The 17,434-nt window shown below is 40.8% G+C and overlaps 2 protein-coding genes across 6 annotated transcripts in view; one reads left to right on the top strand and one right to left on the bottom strand.

Annotated features, from left to right (window-relative positions):
• Positions 1-560: 560 nt before the first annotated feature.
• Positions 561-14,202, bottom strand: LOC109271839 (basic salivary proline-rich protein 2-like). Of its 2 annotated transcripts, none has more exons than XM_053892254.1 (2): positions 12,722-12,957; positions 561-1,862 (listed from the first exon to the last, which is right to left on the bottom strand). In XM_053892254.1, the coding sequence occupies exon 2, from the start codon at positions 1,677-1,679 to the stop codon at positions 849-851; it is 831 nt and encodes a 276-aa protein (XP_053748229.1). In that variant the 5' UTR covers positions 1,680-1,862; positions 12,722-12,957; the 3' UTR covers positions 561-848. The 2 variants fall into 2 exon arrangements, with proteins under 2 accessions (XP_053748229.1, XP_053748234.1); XM_053892259.1 differs by lacking the exon at positions 561-1,862 and adding an exon at positions 9,226-9,819 and having other exon boundaries at positions 12,722-14,202.
• ARHGAP29 (Rho GTPase activating protein 29) overlaps positions 13,106-17,434 on the top strand; it is a 63,478-nt gene continuing 59,149 nt past the window's right edge. The window contains exons 1-2 of one of the 4 annotated variants that reach the window (XM_019457553.2): positions 13,111-13,219; positions 15,382-15,452. Coding sequence is in view for 1 of the 4 variants with exons in the window: in XM_019457555.2 (XP_019313100.1) it covers positions 13,207-13,219 (13 nt within the window). In the remaining 3 variants the exon portion in view is untranslated. Of the gene's footprint in view, positions 13,220-15,381; positions 15,453-17,434 lie in introns of all 4 variants that reach the window. The other 3 variants (XM_019457555.2, XM_019457552.2, XM_019457554.2) reach the window with 3 other exon arrangements.

Below are 17,434 nucleotides of genomic sequence, written 5' to 3' on the forward strand. Positions count from 1 at the left end.
GGACACTGCTATAGGATTTGGTGGAGGGCTTGCCCTTTATTCCTTCTTTATTTACTAAACCCATAGCTGTCTGTCCCAGGGCACAGATTTTTGACGCTCATTCTTTCTTAGTTAAAAATTGTACTTATTGCTGAAATGAATTACCATCTTTCTCTGAGAATGCTTTCAAATATCCTATTTCTCCAGACGAATGAGGAAAAGTGGAGACTATGGCAGGTATTTAATATATTTTGAGAAAGATTTAAGGGAGTATGAGATTGAGGGATTTTTTTTTCAAAGTCCCTTCCTGTAATTTTGCCCACTTACTTAGCTAGTATTCATTAGGTGCCTGTTATGTCTCAGCATAGATGATAGGAAGGATATTCCCTGTAAGATGTTAAGTGTTACTCATTTATACTCTATTAAATAGAAACTCTGTACTTTTTTTCATATATGATGTGTGATCCAACATCATGATAAAGGCTTTAATTTTGGTTGTTCGTTTCCCTTACAGCATTGATGAGTCCCATCACTCAGGGCGCATCTAATGGTAAGAAGCAAGGAACATAATCAGGGGGATATGCACTCAGCTAGTATTTATTGAGCAACTTCTATATATATAGAAGTATTATATACTTCTATATATATAGACAGGTACTATATATAAATTTTCATGTTTTGAGTAGTTTGTTTTCTGACAATGACAATCAGTTGAAGATAGAAGAGCGTGGGGGCAGTTTTAAAATTGAGCACAAAATGTATTTTTGTTCAGAAGGAGAGAAGGAGGGTGTGGGAAGAAGGCGGACAAAGCAAGTTAAGACCAGATTCCCGACTGGGAGAAATTCAGTGCCCACCAAAGGAATGTCCACTTAAACAAGAACAGAGGACCAGCTACCTGCGGGAGGATGCAAAAGGTAACTTGTGCCTAAGGTTCGCCTGTTGTGCCACAAACCGCACAGGGTGGCTAACACGACCTGCCATGTTGGGGACAGCCTGCCGGCTGGGGCGCAGCTGACAGCCCGCGCCCCGCGCGCCTGAGCCGGCAGCCGCCCCAACCTGCGGCTGGGCGCCGGAGCCCCGCCTCCCCGGGCGCGCGGGCCAATGGGCTGGGCTTCAGGGGGCGGGCCGCGGCCGGGCGGGAGGCGCGAGGCGCGAGGCCTGGGGGCGGGGCGGCCCGAGCGGCGCGGTGGTGGCCGTAGCTGCTGGGGCGGCGGCGGCGGCGGCGGCGGCGGCGGCTTGGCCGGGCGTCCGCGGGCCGTGGGGGATGGGGGCGGCGAGCTCCAGCCCTCGGCGGAGGCGGCGGCGGCCGTGAGTGTTGGGCGGGCGTCCGCGTCCAGGACGCGGGATGGAGCGCCGCGGTGAGTGTGGGGCGGCGGCGCTCGCTCCGGCCGCGGCGGCCAGGGCTCCGGGCTGGGGTCGTCGGCGGTGCTGCCGGCCAGTTGCGGTCCAGGGTGTGAGCGGCCCACGCGGCGGCCCCCGAGCTGAGGCGGCTGAGGGCTGCGCGGGAGGCCGGGCGCGTGTCCTCCGCGCTCCTGTCCTCCGGGAGGGGTCCGACGGGGCGAGCGGGGCGCGGCGGGAGCGGAGGAACCGGGAAGGGCGCGAGCAGTCGTTGCGCGGGCACCCCGGACCCCGGATGGGTGTCTTGAATTAGGCGACGCCGCACGGCCGCGGGGGAGAGGGTCGCCGGGCTTCCATCCCATTTCTGGTGCCCCTGAGCGTCCTGCAGCCCCTCTCCCTTTTCTGGCCACACGCCCTCATCGCTTCCGTGCGCAATTCAGGAGTTCCTTTACCCTTACTCCGTTGGGACTTCACTGGGACTTCACGTTCGTCTTCGACACTTGGGATCTTTTTGGCAGTTTGATGGCATTTACTGAAATTTCAGTCTGACAAATGGAAACGATGAGATAAAATAACAGACATCTCGTATTCTATATCCGCCGTTTCTTATCACACTTCACCTAACCTAGGCCCAGGCTGTTTATTATTTGGAGAGGCAGAGAAAGAACGGAATGTAGAAAAACACTCTCCCTTTCCGAGTGCCCCTACTTGTGCCTATCTGTCACTGTCTTCACACCACTCCCCTCCACTCTCCCTTCTCCCCACTCCTCTCTTTTCCCTGAGTAACTGTCCCTTCACCATCACCTCCATCCACCTTTTCCCAAGCCTTGGCTCTAGGACAAGTCCTGTGCTTTGCAAAATGGAATTGACAGGCGGGGGCTTGCAGCTACCTAATAGGAGAACGTATCCCTGTGAGTTTGTTTCCCTGGATGTCCCAGGACCCTGTGATCAAAACTTGGTGCTTGGGGGCGGCCTTCCTTTGACCTGAAGAGTAGCCAGGGACCTTCCTTGTCTTTGAACCCCTCTGACATGTCCAGGGTCTATCTCGCCTTTTCACCACCGCTCCTCTTTCCAGACAAGGGTGAGGTGTTTTTTGTTTTTGTTTTTTGTTTTGATCACTGTTTTCACTACCACTCCTCCATACATTGGGATTTTTGAATTTTTTGACGTTCCTCTGTCTTCTAATGTTGGATCTTCCCAGAGTGTGTGTGATTTTGTTTTTTTTTTTTTTTTGTTTTTATTTTTTTACCTTTTGGGAGTGTGAAGAAGTGTTTTGTGAAAGTTTCAAGACTGTGATAGAGCCAAAATTGCCAAGGAGCTTTTTGTTCCTCATTTCTCTTTTCCTTTTCTCATCTTTGATTGGGAATTAGCTTTGCCCCTTTATTCAGTTTGGGAAAGGGATAGCTTCTTCAAGAAAAAGAATTACCAGTAAAGAAGTCAGAACAAATTATGAGAGTCCTGGAGATTTAGATTCCTTTCTTCAGAGGTTTCTTTAGGCAGTTTGCCAGAAATGCGTAATTAGAAATGCTTCCTGATTGTAGGAAGGGTGCAAGTGAGGAGCGTTGAGCTTAACTTCTGCTAGCTTTATAGTACAAATAGCTCTGGTCTCCGGATTCTGAGAACGGTTTGAGAGTGAACTTGAAGGAAAGTAAGGTAGGCCTGGGTAGAAAATGTTTTAGTCCCCAAATTGGTAGGAAATAGAACTTTGGCTGAGACGAAGAAAGCACTGTTCAGCAAATCTGTGGTGGCTGGTCAATTCCCACTCTGCCCACCTGCCTAAAATAGAACATCCTCCTAAATTATCGAGCCTTCGCTTCCCAGCTGCAGAAGCCCTTGACCTAGGAATGTGAGCTTCTACAACCACTGCTGTTGGGTCTCAGGAGTGAGACTATGTTGAACAAAGCTCACACCCAGAAGGCCCCCCTGGGAGGATTTGTAATCCTGTGCCATTGATGATTCATTCAGTATTCACCCAGAAACTTTAGTTTCATCCCACTCTATGTTAGACAGAGTCCTGTGGATCCTTTCAGTCTATTGGGTAGAAGTAGATAATTTCAAATAAACAGGGCCCAAAGCATAATATATTGGGTTACCCAAGGAAGTATATTGAATGTCCTATAGGAAAATAGAAGAATGATTTGTTTTCAGTGGCTTCTTGGAAGAAACAATGTTTTGTGTGAGATTGAAATTAAGAGAATGATTTTAATAAGCACAGGCAGAAAGGCCCTTCTGAAGAGAATTGTTGGTTATCTCTATGCTTACCAGGATGCCACTGATTCTGCTATTTATTTATTTATTTATTTATTTTAGAGACAGCATGAGCAGGGGAGAGGGGCAGAGGGGGAGAGAGAGAGAGAGAGAGAGAGAGAGAGAGAGAGAGAGAGAGAGAATCTCAAGCAAGACCCATGCTCAGCACAGAGCCTGACATGGGGCTCAATCCCACAACCCTGGGATCATGACCTGAGCTGAAATCAAGAGCCGGATGCTCACCTGACTCAGCCACTGAAGTGCCCCCAATACATAAGGACACATTCATGTGTAAAGAGACAAGGAAGGTTTAAAACGAAAGTCAGGAACTAGGATTTTTGTGGAGCGTTTGCCCTTTCTTTATTATTACTCTGATTAAGCAAAAGAGCCATTTGATTATACTGCCTCCCTAGATAAGAATTTTTCTTAGAAAATGTTTCGTACTTGCATTGAGAAAGTTTTCGAATACCATTGTCTTCCCTTTTAAGGAAGAAGATGGAAAACATTGAAAAGTGTTAAGGAAGGGGAGTAAGTTGAGTTTGAGGGACTATTCAAGTGTAACATTCTATAATTTTATAATTTATTTACCTAATATTTCCATTAAACACTAGCATGCTGTTAGGTTTTTATACACTTTGAGTTTTGACAAATGCGTACATTATGTGTTCACCTCCATAATCGAGATATTAGAATATTTCAATCACTCCAAAAAGTGATGAGTGCCCTCATGCTCATTTGGAACTCCCCTCCATCCCCCACCACACCACAACCTCTGTCTCCAGGCATCAGATGATTAGGTTCATCTTTTCTAGACTTCATGCAAATGGAATTATATAGTATATATTCTTTTGTGCCTGACTTCTTTCATTTAGTATGCTTTTGAGCTTCATCCATGGTTTTTGTTGTATCATGGATAACTATGGTTAAGTAGTATTCCCTTGTAAGGCTGTAACACAATTTGTTTATTCATTCATCTGTTGATGGACGTTTGATTTTTCTCCAGTTTTTGACTATCATGAAAAAAGTTGCTATGTACTGTGTACAGGTTGTTGGATGAATGTACGTTTTCATTTCTGCTGAGTTGTATGGTAAACGTATGTGTAACTGCATAAGAAACTGCCACCCTGTTTTCCAAAGTGGTACCTGATATAGCAGCAATGTGTGAGAGTTTTAGTTGTTCTACATCCTACCCCAAATTTGGTATTTCAACCTAACTAAAATGAAGAATTCTAGTAGATATTTAGTGGTATCTCATTGCGGTTAAAATTTGCATTTCCCTGATACTAATGATGTTGAACACTATTTCATGTGCTTATTGCCCATTTGTGTGCCACTTTTTGCAGTTTCTGTTCAAATATTTCACTCATTAATTTATTGGGTTGTTTTCTTATTGAGTTGTAACAGTCTTTTTTTTTTTAATTTTTTTTTTAATGTTTATTTATTTTTGAGACAGAGAGAGACAGAGCATGAATGGGGGAGGGTCAGAGAGAGGGAGACACAGAATCTGAAACAGGCTCCAGGTTCTGAGCTGTCAGCACAGAGCCTGACGCGGGACTTGAACTCACGGACCGCGAGATCATGACCTGAGCCGAAGTCGGCCGCTTCACCGACTGAGCCACCCAGGCGCCCCGAGTTGTAACAGTTCTTGATATGATTTGGATATAATTCTTTTGTCAGATATTTTCCCCCAGTTTTTGGCTGTCTTTCATTTCATAAGTTGCTTTTCAAAGACCAGAAGTTTTAAATTTTCATGAAGTCCAATTTACCAGTGTTTTCTTTTGTGGTTCTTGCTTTTTGTGTCTGTTTGAGAAATTGTTCCCTAGGTTTTCTCTCATGTTTTCTTTAAAAGAGGGATCCTCAATTGTTTTCTGAAAAGACTAGATTATAAATATTTTAGGCTTATAGACTATAGCACCTCAACTATTCAACTGTTGTTTTAGTTCAAAAGCATTTATTGACAATATGTAAACAATTAGGAATGGCTGTCTTCCCCCAAAACTTTTATTTATAAAAACAGGCAGCTGCCTGCCTTCTCTGAATCCTGAATTTAAAAAGCTGATAGATTTAGGTTATACATTTAGGTCTATGATACCTGTTGAGTTTAATTTCAGGTGTGCTGTAAAGTAAGGGTCCAGGATCATTTGTTTTTCATGTGAAGATCAAGTTATTTCAGCACCATTTATTGAAAAGACCATCTTTTCCTCCATTGAATTCCTTTGACACCTCTTGAAAATCATTTGACTATATATATATGGTTCTATTTCTGGACTCTATTCTATTGGTCTATGTCTTATTGTGTCGTGCTGTCTTGACTACTGTAGGTCCATAGTTAAGTCTTGAAATCAGGCAGTATAAGTCTTCCAACTTGTTCTTTTTCAAAATTGTTTTGGCTGTTGCAGTTTTTTTATTCTTATACATTTTAGACTCAGTCTGTCAATTTCTACAAGAAAACCCCAGGGAGAATATTGTTTGGGATTGCTTGAAACTGTAGATCAATTTGAGAGAAATTAAAGTCTTAACAGTAGAGAGCCTTTCCAATCCATGAACATGGTATACTTGTTCATTTAATTTCTTGTTAAGTAAATTTATTTTAATTTAACTTGTTTCTTTAATGTCTTGCATTACTGTTTGGTAGTTTTAAATTTAGGATCCTGCATGCATTTCGTTAAATTTATTCCTTAAAAATCTTGTTTTTTGATGCTATTGTAAATGGTATGAGTTTCTAAAATTTTATTGTCCAATTGTTTGTTTCTAGTATATAGAAGTAAAATTGATTAAAGTATATTGACTTTATATTCTGTGATCTTATAATATTCATTTATTAGGTGTAGTGGTTTTTTTATAGGTTCCTTAGGATTTTCTAGGTACACAAACATGTCAACTTAGAATAAAGTGTTTTACTTTTTCCTTTTCAATCTCAGTGTGTTTTGTTTTTCCCCCCTTTTTTTAATGTTTATTTTTCAGAGAGAAAGAGCACAAGCAGGGGAGGGGCAGAGAGAGAGGGCGGGGGGCAGAGGATCCAAAGTGGGCTCTGGTGCTGACAGTAGAGAGCCCGAAGGGGGACTTGAACTCACAAACCAGGAGATCATGAACTGAGCCACCCAGGTGCCCCTCAATGTGTTTTGTTTGTCTTGTTCTATTGTACTGGCTAACACCTGCAGTAACAATATTAATCCTTATCTTAAGCGGAAAACATGATCCCCTTCATCATTAACTATGATGTTAGCTATAGATTTTTTGTAGATGCCTTTTATCAGGTTGAAAAAAATCATTTTCTATTCTTTGCTGACTGCTTTAATCATGAATAGATGTGGAATTTTGTCAGATGGTTTTTCTCTATTGAATATTAAAATAAACTTGCATTCCTGGGACAAACCCTTATTGATCATAATGTATTATCCTTTTTCATATATTATTGGATTTGACTTGCTAATCCTGTGTTCAGAAATTTGGCCTAAAGTGTTCTTGTAATGTCTTTGATTTTGTTATCAGGGTAATGTTGATCTCATAAAATGAGTTAAGAAGTGCTCCTGCCTTCTCTATTTTCTGAGGGTTTTTGTAGGATTATTTTATCTGGTTCAACAGACTTCATCATTGAGGCCATCTGGGTCTGCAGTTTTCTTTGTGAGACATTTCAAATTATGAATTCAATTTCTTTAATATATATAACACTATTCATATTTTCTATTTCTTGTGTTAGGTTTGGTCATTTGTGTCTTTCTAGGAATTTTCCCATTTCATCTGAGTTGTTGAACTGGCAACTTGTTTGTAACATTCCTGTTACTCTTTAAATATTTGTAGGGTCTATACTGATGTTTCTTCTTTCATTCATGATATTAATAATTTGCATTTTCTCCCTTTATTTTTTAACTAGTCTAGCTAGACATTTATCTGTTTAATAGATCTTTTCAAAGAAGTAGTTTTCAGTTACATTGTTACAATGCTTTATTCTGTCTCCATCTAAAAATTAAAAATAACAATGCTGACTTTTTGTCTGTTTTCTGTATCATTGATTTCCACTCTTTGCATTATTTCTCTTCTCTTACTTAGTGTTTAATTTGCTCTTCATTTTCTAGCTTCTTAAAGTGGAACATTGATTTTAAGTGGATCATTGATTTTTAGAACTTTCTTTTTATTTTTTTTTTTTTTCAACGTTTTTTATTTATTTTTGGGACAGAGAGAGACAGAGCATGAACGGGGGAGGGGCAGAGAGAGAGGGAGACACAGAATCGGAAACAGGCTCCAGGCTCCGAGCCATCAGCCCGGAGCCTGACGCGGGGCTCGAACTCACGGACCGCGAGATCGTGACCTGGCTGAAGTCGGACGCTTAACCGACTGCGCCACCCAGGCGCCCCTAGAACTTTCTTTTTAAAAGCATCTAGAACTGTATATTTATCTAACTGCTGCTTTCACTGTGTAACTTACACATTTTGAAATGCTATGTTTCATTTTCATTCAGTTCAAAATACTATTATTTAAAGATGTATTTTATAATTTCCAAGTATTTGGGGGTTTTCCAATTATTTTACTGTTATTCCAAATTTAATTTTGTTTGGGTCAGAGAACATACACTATGTTTTCTTTTTCTTTTTAAGTTTACTTATTTATTTTTGAAAGAGAGAGAAAGCAGGGGAAGGGCAAAGAGAGAGGGAGACAGAGAATCAATCTCAGGCAGGCCCTGTACTGACAGTGCAAACTTACAAACTGTGAGATCATGACCTGAGCCAAAACCAAGAGTTGGATGCTTAACCGACTGAGCTATCTGGGTGCCCCTACACTATATGTTTTCATTTTCTCTTAAATGTATTGGAACTTGTTGAATGGCCCATATATGGTCTATCTTCGTGAATATTTCATGTACATTTGATTAGAACGTGTACTCTGCTGTTGTTGGGTGGAGTTTTATATAAATATCTATCAGGTCAAGTTGGTAGATAGTATTGTTCAAATTTTCTATATCCTTACAGATTTTCTGTTGTTTATCGATTAATGAGAGGGGATTTAAATCTTAACTATCATTGGGATTTGTCTATTTTTCCTTACATTTCTGCCAGTTTTTGTCTCATATATTCTGGAGGGTTTTTTAGATGCATATATTTGTAGGATTGTCTTTATGATGAATTGACTCATTTATCATTATGATACTCTATCCCTGGAAAACCTCCTTGTCTGATGTAATTGAGTTACTTCTGCTTTCTTATGATTTGTATTTTAATGGTATATCTATTTCTTTTGTTTTGCTTTCAATCTATCTCAGTCTTTATATTTCAAGTCTGTTTCTTATAGACAGTATGTAGTTGAGTTTTACTTTTCAATTTGATAATTTCTGCCTTTTTATGGGGGTGTTTAGAGTATTTATATCTAGTGTAATTATTGATATGATTGGGTTTAGGTCTGTCATCTTGCTATTTGTTTTTAATTTGTCTCATCTGCTTTTTTTTTCTCTCTCATTTTATTCTTGTTCTGCCTTCTTTTGGATTAATTCCTTAAAATTCTATTTATGTCTTCTATTGGCTTCCTAAATATATCTCTGAAGATTTTAATAAACATTTTTTTCCTGTTACGGTTTTTCTAATTATTATTACTATATACCTTTAAATGATATTATGCTACTTTATATATAATGTAAGAATCTTATTGTATAGTTTCATTTCCCTCCTTTCTTACTTTGTGTTATTGTTGTACATTTTACTTCTGTATGTTGTGAATGCCACGACACATTGTTATTACTTTTGTTTTAAATATTAATTTTTTTAATTTACAAAATGAGGCTTGTTTTGAAGCTTTTTTGGGGGTTAATCTAGAATACCATTTTTGTTAGGTCTGGGTTAGAAACACTACTAACACGTGCCATTCAGTGTTCATCAGGTGTCTCAGCACTGGCTGGTGAATACTCAGAGGTCTTCCAACCCAGTGGAAACCCTGGGAATTGTTCAGTTACAGCTCCCTGGAAATTTTTTGTCTATCCTTGTGGGGTTTCACCCATACATGTGCAACTTTGTATTCAGCAAGAGACTTCAGCAAGAATTGCCTGTGCAAATTTCTGGAGCTCTTCCTTTGCCTACCTCCTTCCTCTTTGGTACTCTGTCCTAAAGATTCCAGCTGCCCCAGTCTGCTCTGCTTGTCTTTCCATTTCCTGTGCCATGGTCTAGAATGTGTCTCCAGGCAGAAAGTTGCAGCAGTTGAAGGCCTACGTCATTTGTTTGGGACCCCATATCTCAAGGATCACAGTTCTATGCTGTCTATAGTCCAGTTCTGAAAAGGATATAAGTAAAAGGATAAGTCTTGTCTCATTTATTCCTGTACTTGATATATATAAAATTTTAAGTCTTTTTTAATGTAGAGATTTTCTTTCCATCTTTTTCCTTGAAATTTACTTTTTAAGAAATTGTGTTATTTGCTTTATAAAATGACCCACAGTCTAGATTTTGCTGGGTGCATCCTGTGATATAATTTAACATGTTCCTCTGTTTTCTATATTGCTTATAAAGTAGTAATTAGGCCTGTGCAAAGTTTTTCAACCTTGAAATTATTTCTCAAACTTGATACTATTTGTACCTGACAATTCTGTTAGGAGTGGGGGGGTATAAGAATTGGGGGGTGCTCTTCTGTGCAAGTAGGCTGTTTAGCAGCATCCTTGTCTTCTACCCACTAGATGTCAGTACAACCTCCTCCCCAGTTGTGACAACCAAAAATGTATCCAGACATTGTAAAATGTTTTTAGACCCATGTTCTGGTATGAAAAGTTGGCTACCTAAACCACAGAAATAACTTCAGGAATATGAAGACACATACCTAGCAAAAATAACAATGCTGACTATGTTAACACTGCAGAGGACACATGAAAAAGATTTTAATAATATGCAAGTTGAGGCTTTATAGAATGGCTGACTCAAGAGCAGCATTATAGAGGATGCGAGTTTCTCTTTCAGAGGGAAAAAATACTAGAGACAATAATAATGTAAACTGGTAAAAACACAAGTAGTTTATTGCCAATTATGTATCTTCCATGTTTTTTCTGCAACTTGTTATACATTTTAAGATGTTGGACTTCTACAATAGATATACAGATGGCTTTACTTTTTCTTTCTTTCTTTTTTAGCCCTTTAGAATTGAATTATTAAATCAAGAATTTTGAACTTACAGAAAGATATTATTTGTGTGATATAAAATTACTTAAAATGCAAGTTGGGGGAATTAATAAAATAACCCTTTTAATTTTAAGGTGAACTAACATTTTTACAAATGTTTCCAAATGTTATCATCCTTACTAAAGAATAGGGTGAAGAAGATGACAGATAATGTATTTTTTAAAAATTGTAAAAGGAGGATTAGGATTGAGAGACTTTTTAAAATTTCCCTTAGATAACCTTACTTATAATTTAAGTGTCTAATATTCTTTTTTAAAATGTTTAGTTATTTTTGAGAGAGAGAGAGAGTGAGTAGGGGAGGGGCAGAGAGAGAGAGGGAGACACAGATCTGAAACAGGCTCCAGGTTCTGAGCATCAGCACAGAGCCCGAGGTGGGACTCGAACTCACAAACAGTGAGATCATGACCTGAGACGAAGTCAGACGCTTTAACCTACTGAGCCACCCAGGCACCCCAACTGTCTAATATTCATTGAAGACTCACTCTTCACCCTGGGTTCTTATATTTATCTTTTTCATGTAACAACATAGAGGCCTGCTTGGCTTCACTTCCCTAGAACTATGAGAGGTATCCCTCTTCCCTTTCTCTATCAGGGGGTAGTTTGTCAATCTCTTTCTATCACCTCTTTTTCTCTCTCTTCTCTTCTTTATTCTGTCTCCATTTAAATTCTTCCTTTCCTTCCACTTGTCTCTGCATCTTTCTCTGTCTTCTTTTCCCCTCTGCCTTTCTCTCCTCTTCACAGTTGTTTTACACCTCCTCACATCTTTGTCTCTCTTCACGTTTTCCTCTTCCTCCCTGCTCTGTCTCCTTACTGTTTCTGTCATACCACCACCTCCTCCCCACACATCCTTTCTCCCCAACAGGACCTTATTCATGACATTGGCAGTGACATTGCAAATTCCACTTTAGTAAGGAACACATTCCTCCTTATTAAGAATAATGGTGGATAAGATAGCACTCAGTAATTAACACAGTTTAAAATAGATGTAAGGGGATGTTTGAGGTTGCTGGAGTACCTCAGATTTCTTCCCCCAAGTCTTATGATTTAATCAGCATTGCACTGCTCCAGTCCCCTTTTGGCCTGGGGACTCCTGACCTCTCCTCCTCCTAGTTGTTTCTTTTCACGGCATCATCAGTTTCTGTGGTGAGAGTCCATGGTGCAGTTTTCTTTTTAAGTGTTTTTATAAGGACAGTTTGGTTTTGACGAAACTCAGTATCCCTGGCATGTTTAGTACTGCTGTGTTTGGGGTCTTAAGGGGTAAATTTGTATAGGTTGAGTCTGAAAATCCAGTGTACAGCTGAAATAACCATGGAACTGAGCGTTTTCATATTTATCTTTTCCAGGTAGCATCTGAGGGGCCACATTTATTTCCCCAACATTGTTTTTTCCTGTAAAAGTTCAAAGGTGCATCTCTTTGTCAATGAGTCTCACTACTCCATGTGTTGGCTCTGTCATGCTCACTTCTTTTTTCTAAGTAGGTAGTCTCTCTTCCTTCTCTCTTTTATTTATCATTCTTATTTTCTCTGTCACCACCTTTTTCTGCCTTCCTTGGTTTCATCTCCCTATGTCTGTACCCCCATTTTCTTTCTACTTTTCCTCCTCACACCCTCCTTGTGTCCTTTTCTCCTTTCTCCCATGGTGATAATTTTTCTGTCTCCAGCACTACCCACAGTCGCCTGCCCCACATGCCCTGTGTTTCTCCATCAGTTCTTTCTAAATGTCCCAGCACTGAGACAAAGGACATTGCTTGTTTCAGTGTGTAGTAGGATATGGAAGCTTTACCTGCTTTGGGCCCCTAATGCTTTCTGTAATTATTTTATCTTCCTCAGACATTTTTTCTCATTCCGAGTGAACTTTGAGTTTGTAGTTTAAGAAAGTAATATAAGTCTAAGTGGAAAATATTTTTCCTCTATAGAGGGGATTCGGATCAGGCCTGCATTACACTTTACCTGTGTGGAGTCCTGTTTTTGTTTTCTTAAATGGTTTGGAGAAGGAGGAAGACGTACCTTAAAAGAAATGTAGATTGATCATCTGATAAGCACCTTTTAACCAGATCTGCTCTTCAGGTGACTTGTGCCTGAGGTTCGCCTGTTGTGCCACAAACCGCACAGGGTGGCTAACACGACCTGCCATGTTGGGGACAGCCTGCCGGCTGGGGCGCAGCTGACAGCCCGCGCCCCGCGCGCCTGAGCTGGCAGCCGCCCCAACCTGCGGCTGGGCGCCGGAGCCCCGCCTCCCCGGGCGCGCGGGCCAATGGGCTGGGCTTCAGGGGGCGGGCCGCGGCCGGGCGGGAGGCGCGAGGCGCGAGGCCTGGGGGCGGGGCGGCCCGAGCGGCGCGGTGGTGGCCGTAGCTGCTGGGGCGGCGGCGGCGGCGGCGGCGGCTTGGCCGGGCGTCCGCGGGCCGTGGGGGATGGGGGCGGCGAGCTCCAGCCCTCGGCGGAGGCGGCGGCGGCCGTGAGTGTTGGGCGGGCGTCCGCGTCCAGGACGCGGGATGGAGCGCCGCGGTGAGTGTGGGGCGGCGGCGCTCGCTCCGGCCGCGGCGGCCAGGGCTCCGGGCTGGGGTCGTCGGCGGTGCTGCCGGCCAGTTGCGGTCCAGGGTGTGAGCGGCCCACGCGGCGGCCCCCGAGCTGAGGCGGCTGAGGGCTGCGCGGGAGGCCGGGCGCGTGTCCTCCGCGCTCCTGTCCTCCGGGAGGGGTCCGACGGGGCGAGCGGGGCGCGGCGGGAGCGGTAGCCCAGAGCAGATGACGATTAAAATTAAAGCAGGCACATAGCACGTCCCACCGTGCACGTACTGTTAAGAATGCTCCACATTTTAACTTCTTTAAGCTCTGCGACAGCTCCATGATTGTTTTAACTCATTTTTTACGCGGAGAAAATGAGGTTAACCTGCCGGAGCACACAGGCTAGTAATTGTCAGAGTGTAGGTTTAAAGTATATGCTTTTGAGCGCTAAAAGCCTGGTCTTGGCTCTGACCCGTCTCGCTCCCACCTGTCCTGACAGCAGTCCTCACTTCAGCTGGGTCCCATTCCTCAGACATTTCAGGATTTCCGTGGTGCATTGTTCTCGTCTCGGTCTTTTGGGCTGAGGAGGGCTCTGTCGTTCTAAGGCCTCAGTGTCAATTGTTTTTCCCAATTCCGTTGTTTCGGGCTTGACTGTTGTTTTATTCTTGGTGGGTGAGCTCAGGAGCCCTAGCGACTGATGAGCCTTGTGTCTCCATGTTAATCTTTTCCTACTCTCCTTCTCAAGAAGGAATTGGCCTCACCTCATTTGGGAGGGCAGAACTGTTAGCTGCTAAGGTCAGGAGCTGAGCACCCCTTCCCCTTTCTCCAGCTGTCTCTGTGATGGCATCTCTTGTCCGTCTCTATCCATGTCCGCTGCTCTTTTCGGTTGCTCCATTTCCCCACTCTGTGTTTAAATATGGGGATGGGGAGCGGGCTCTTTGGCATTGAGTAGTTTTGGCTGGTCAAGAGAGAGCCATGCCTGCCAGGAATGCTAGACATTCTGGAGGCGTGGGAGGTTGGGCAGCTTCCTCTTTTTTAAACGTGCTAGGTTCTAACTGCACAGGAATGAAGTGTATGTGCATTGCATGCCTTTCTTTAGAAATTAGTTACTTGCATATTATTGATGAAACCTTTTGACATGGCCGTATGCTGTTTTTGTGGGGAGTACTTTACAAAAGTATAATCAAAGACCTCCAGAATGAATTTTTCTGATTTTTTAAAAGCGTCTTTAAGTAGATTCTTACCAAATCAGAAATTGTGCTGAAATGGCAGATTTCTGAAATATCTGGCAATTTTTCCTGATGTAGGAATAGTAAAATGGGAGCTATTAAGTAGATATTTGGGGGCAGTTTTATACTTGTGTTAAACAGCCCAGTGCCTAAAATGAAAACACTTCTGTAATGATGTGTTCTTGGGAGGATGTACATGGGGCATAGGACATTTGATTAATAGAGGCTACTCAAGTCTTGGGAAAGTCACATTCCAGGGTACTGGGAAGTTAATGTTCACATTTCTAATGCATATATTACTTAGAATTTACAACATACAGAGAAAGTAGTTTTGCATAGTAATATTTTGTTTGCTACAAAGTTCTTTGCTAAGTGATTAAAACACGTTGTAAATGTTGATGGTTTGAAGTTGGAAGAGATGCATGAGAATTAGAGTTTCACAAATATCTTGCTCAACAGTCTGTTTGCATAGTTCAAACTTCACTTGGAAGCCATTTAGTAGGTTTCCACGAAGTCAGTTAAGTGTCTGGAAGTGTTTCCAGTGCTATATTTCTTGCTCACAATCTACAGATATATTGTGGTAAAGCCCACATTTTGTTCATTACTTAAGTATGTTAAAAAAAAAAAACACCCCACAATCTCCCACAATAAAGCACAGCTAGTCATAATGGCTAACAGTTTTTGAGTCTTCATGATGAACCAGGCACAGCATTAAGTGTTTTTTATATTATTACCTCATTTAATTAAATTGCCTCTTGCAGTATGTTATGTTAGTAACTACATTTTATGTTACCACCAACTAGAGGGTATTCATTTTGGGACATAGGAAAGTAGTATGATCTCGGAAAGTGTATATCCTCCAAATGTTTTCACTGTCATAGTTCAATTTTATAAAAACTTGGATAAACTTTGTTCATCTTTCCTTTTTTTTTTCAGTTTGAAGTATGAAAAATAGTAAAGTATATATAAGAAAGTTAGTACATTACTCACTATAATGCTGAATAGAGGTAAAGTATAACTCTTTAGTTCCTTTGTCCCCCCACTGCTCCCCCCCCCCCCCCCCAATTTTGTTTGCTTATAGATTTTCTTAGTCTTGAGTATTGAAACACTTTTTACAACTTTGGGTTACTAACTTGACATAAGTGAAGATGGTGAAATAGGTGAATTGCTTAGATAGGTGAGTTGTTTTATTTGAAATTTATGATATATGTCTTTAATAACTATCTTTTTACTAAACTAAAAGCTGTCAGAATTAATCAGAGTGACTTTAATAAGTAAGCTGCAAAAGTGATGTTAGGAGTTGTCTTCTCAATTAGTGATTTGTGAAAGCTTCCCACACAAGGTACTGTCCTGTTTTTAGTGTTGGTGGGAAGACTTATATATAATAATTGTACTAAAAAATTGTTCTAGGCTCATTTTAGAATTATCTACACATTTAAGGATTAATGTTAGGTAAGTTGGAACTAGCTTAAATGTAGAAATCACATTCTCAGAAATAATTTGAGATTAACAAATATTTAATAAAGGAACTTTAAAAGCTAAGAGAGGTAGGGAAACCTTATATAATAGTCAACAGTAGAGAAAGAAGAGTAGAAGTCCAACTTTGATTCCAGTTTTGTGTGATCTTGCCTTTATTGGCTTTACATACTTGTTTTTTTCTTTCTTGAAATATACTGTTTTAGAGGCAGATTTTTACAGATCTCACAACAGATTTTACTGCAATAATCCAAAGTTAACCTTTTTTGTTTCTGTAAAAATTAATTGCAACTTTACAAATTTATAAGCCCAGTATTCATTCTGCAAAATCATTTATTCTGCAAATAGTTTTGAGCAGATCATCCCTCCTATGCCAGGCACTGTGCTGTGAGCTGAGAACACATGGTTAGCAAACTGAATCCTTGATCCCTTGAGATTATAGTCTAGAGAGGAAAATATGAATAGTCTATTTGAACTTTGATAAGTGCAGTGATGAAAAGTGTAAGATGCTAGAATGCATCTAAGAGGAGATTCCATTCTCCTTTGGTGGTGGTATTTACAGGGGTATTGGTGGTCCAGGAAGATTTCTTTGAGGAAATGATCTTTGAGCTGAGGTCAGAATGAGTAAACAAAGGGGAAGGAGTACCCCAGGCAAATGGAAATGTATATAGACAGGATCCTGAGTCAAATAGTCAGTGTTTTTCAGGTTGTAGGGTCATGACCCATTATGAGTATAAAACCAATTTGGTGGGCTGTAGCCACCATTTTAAAAAATGAAATGCGATAGCATAGAAAACATCTGAGTATATCACCTGGTTCCTTAGAATCTGTTTTATGTTTTATGCATTCCAACACACATACTGCACAGAAACATTCACAAAATTTACCTAGTATGATAGTATAGATAGAAGTAGATAGATTAAAGATACTGTAGATGAGGAAGGAAAAAATTTAGAGAATTGGGTGAGGTATAGGAAAGAATAAGTGATTCAGTAATAAATCTTACACATGACCTGGAAGTGAATATTACATAAAACTTCCCACTGTAAGTTTCACAGAGTCCTTAGTAATTCTACCATTCTGAAAGTAACAAAATATTGAAGACAAAATATTTGTAAAATGCCTTAGTGATATGCTTGAACTAACATAATTTCTCCAGTAATTTCCTTTTTGATTGTAAGAAATGCAAACAAAATTAGGACTTTCAGTTCTGGAAAGGTAAAATGTGAGGATGAAGCAGAAACAAGCTAAGATTTTCTTGAGCCAATTATGTGCCAGGATTAAGTGTTTTAACATATGAGATCTTTTAATTTTGTGGTCACTTTTAATTCTCACACAGCCTGTAAGCAAATTGTATAGGTTGTATGTTTAGAAAGGATTCAGCCAGAAGTCAAGTCTAAATCTCATTTCAAAAGACTGTGTTTTTACTATACCATCCTGGAATTAACAAAAATATTGCTCTGATATTCATACATTTATTTGTTCAATCAATTAGGGTGTATCAGATTAGTAG

The sequence above is a fragment of the Panthera pardus genome, unplaced genomic scaffold (assembly GCF_024362965.1).
Source record: "Panthera pardus isolate Hobbes unplaced genomic scaffold, ASM2436296v1 HiC_scaffold_11, whole genome shotgun sequence".
NCBI lineage: Eukaryota > Metazoa > Chordata > Mammalia > Carnivora > Felidae > Panthera > Panthera pardus.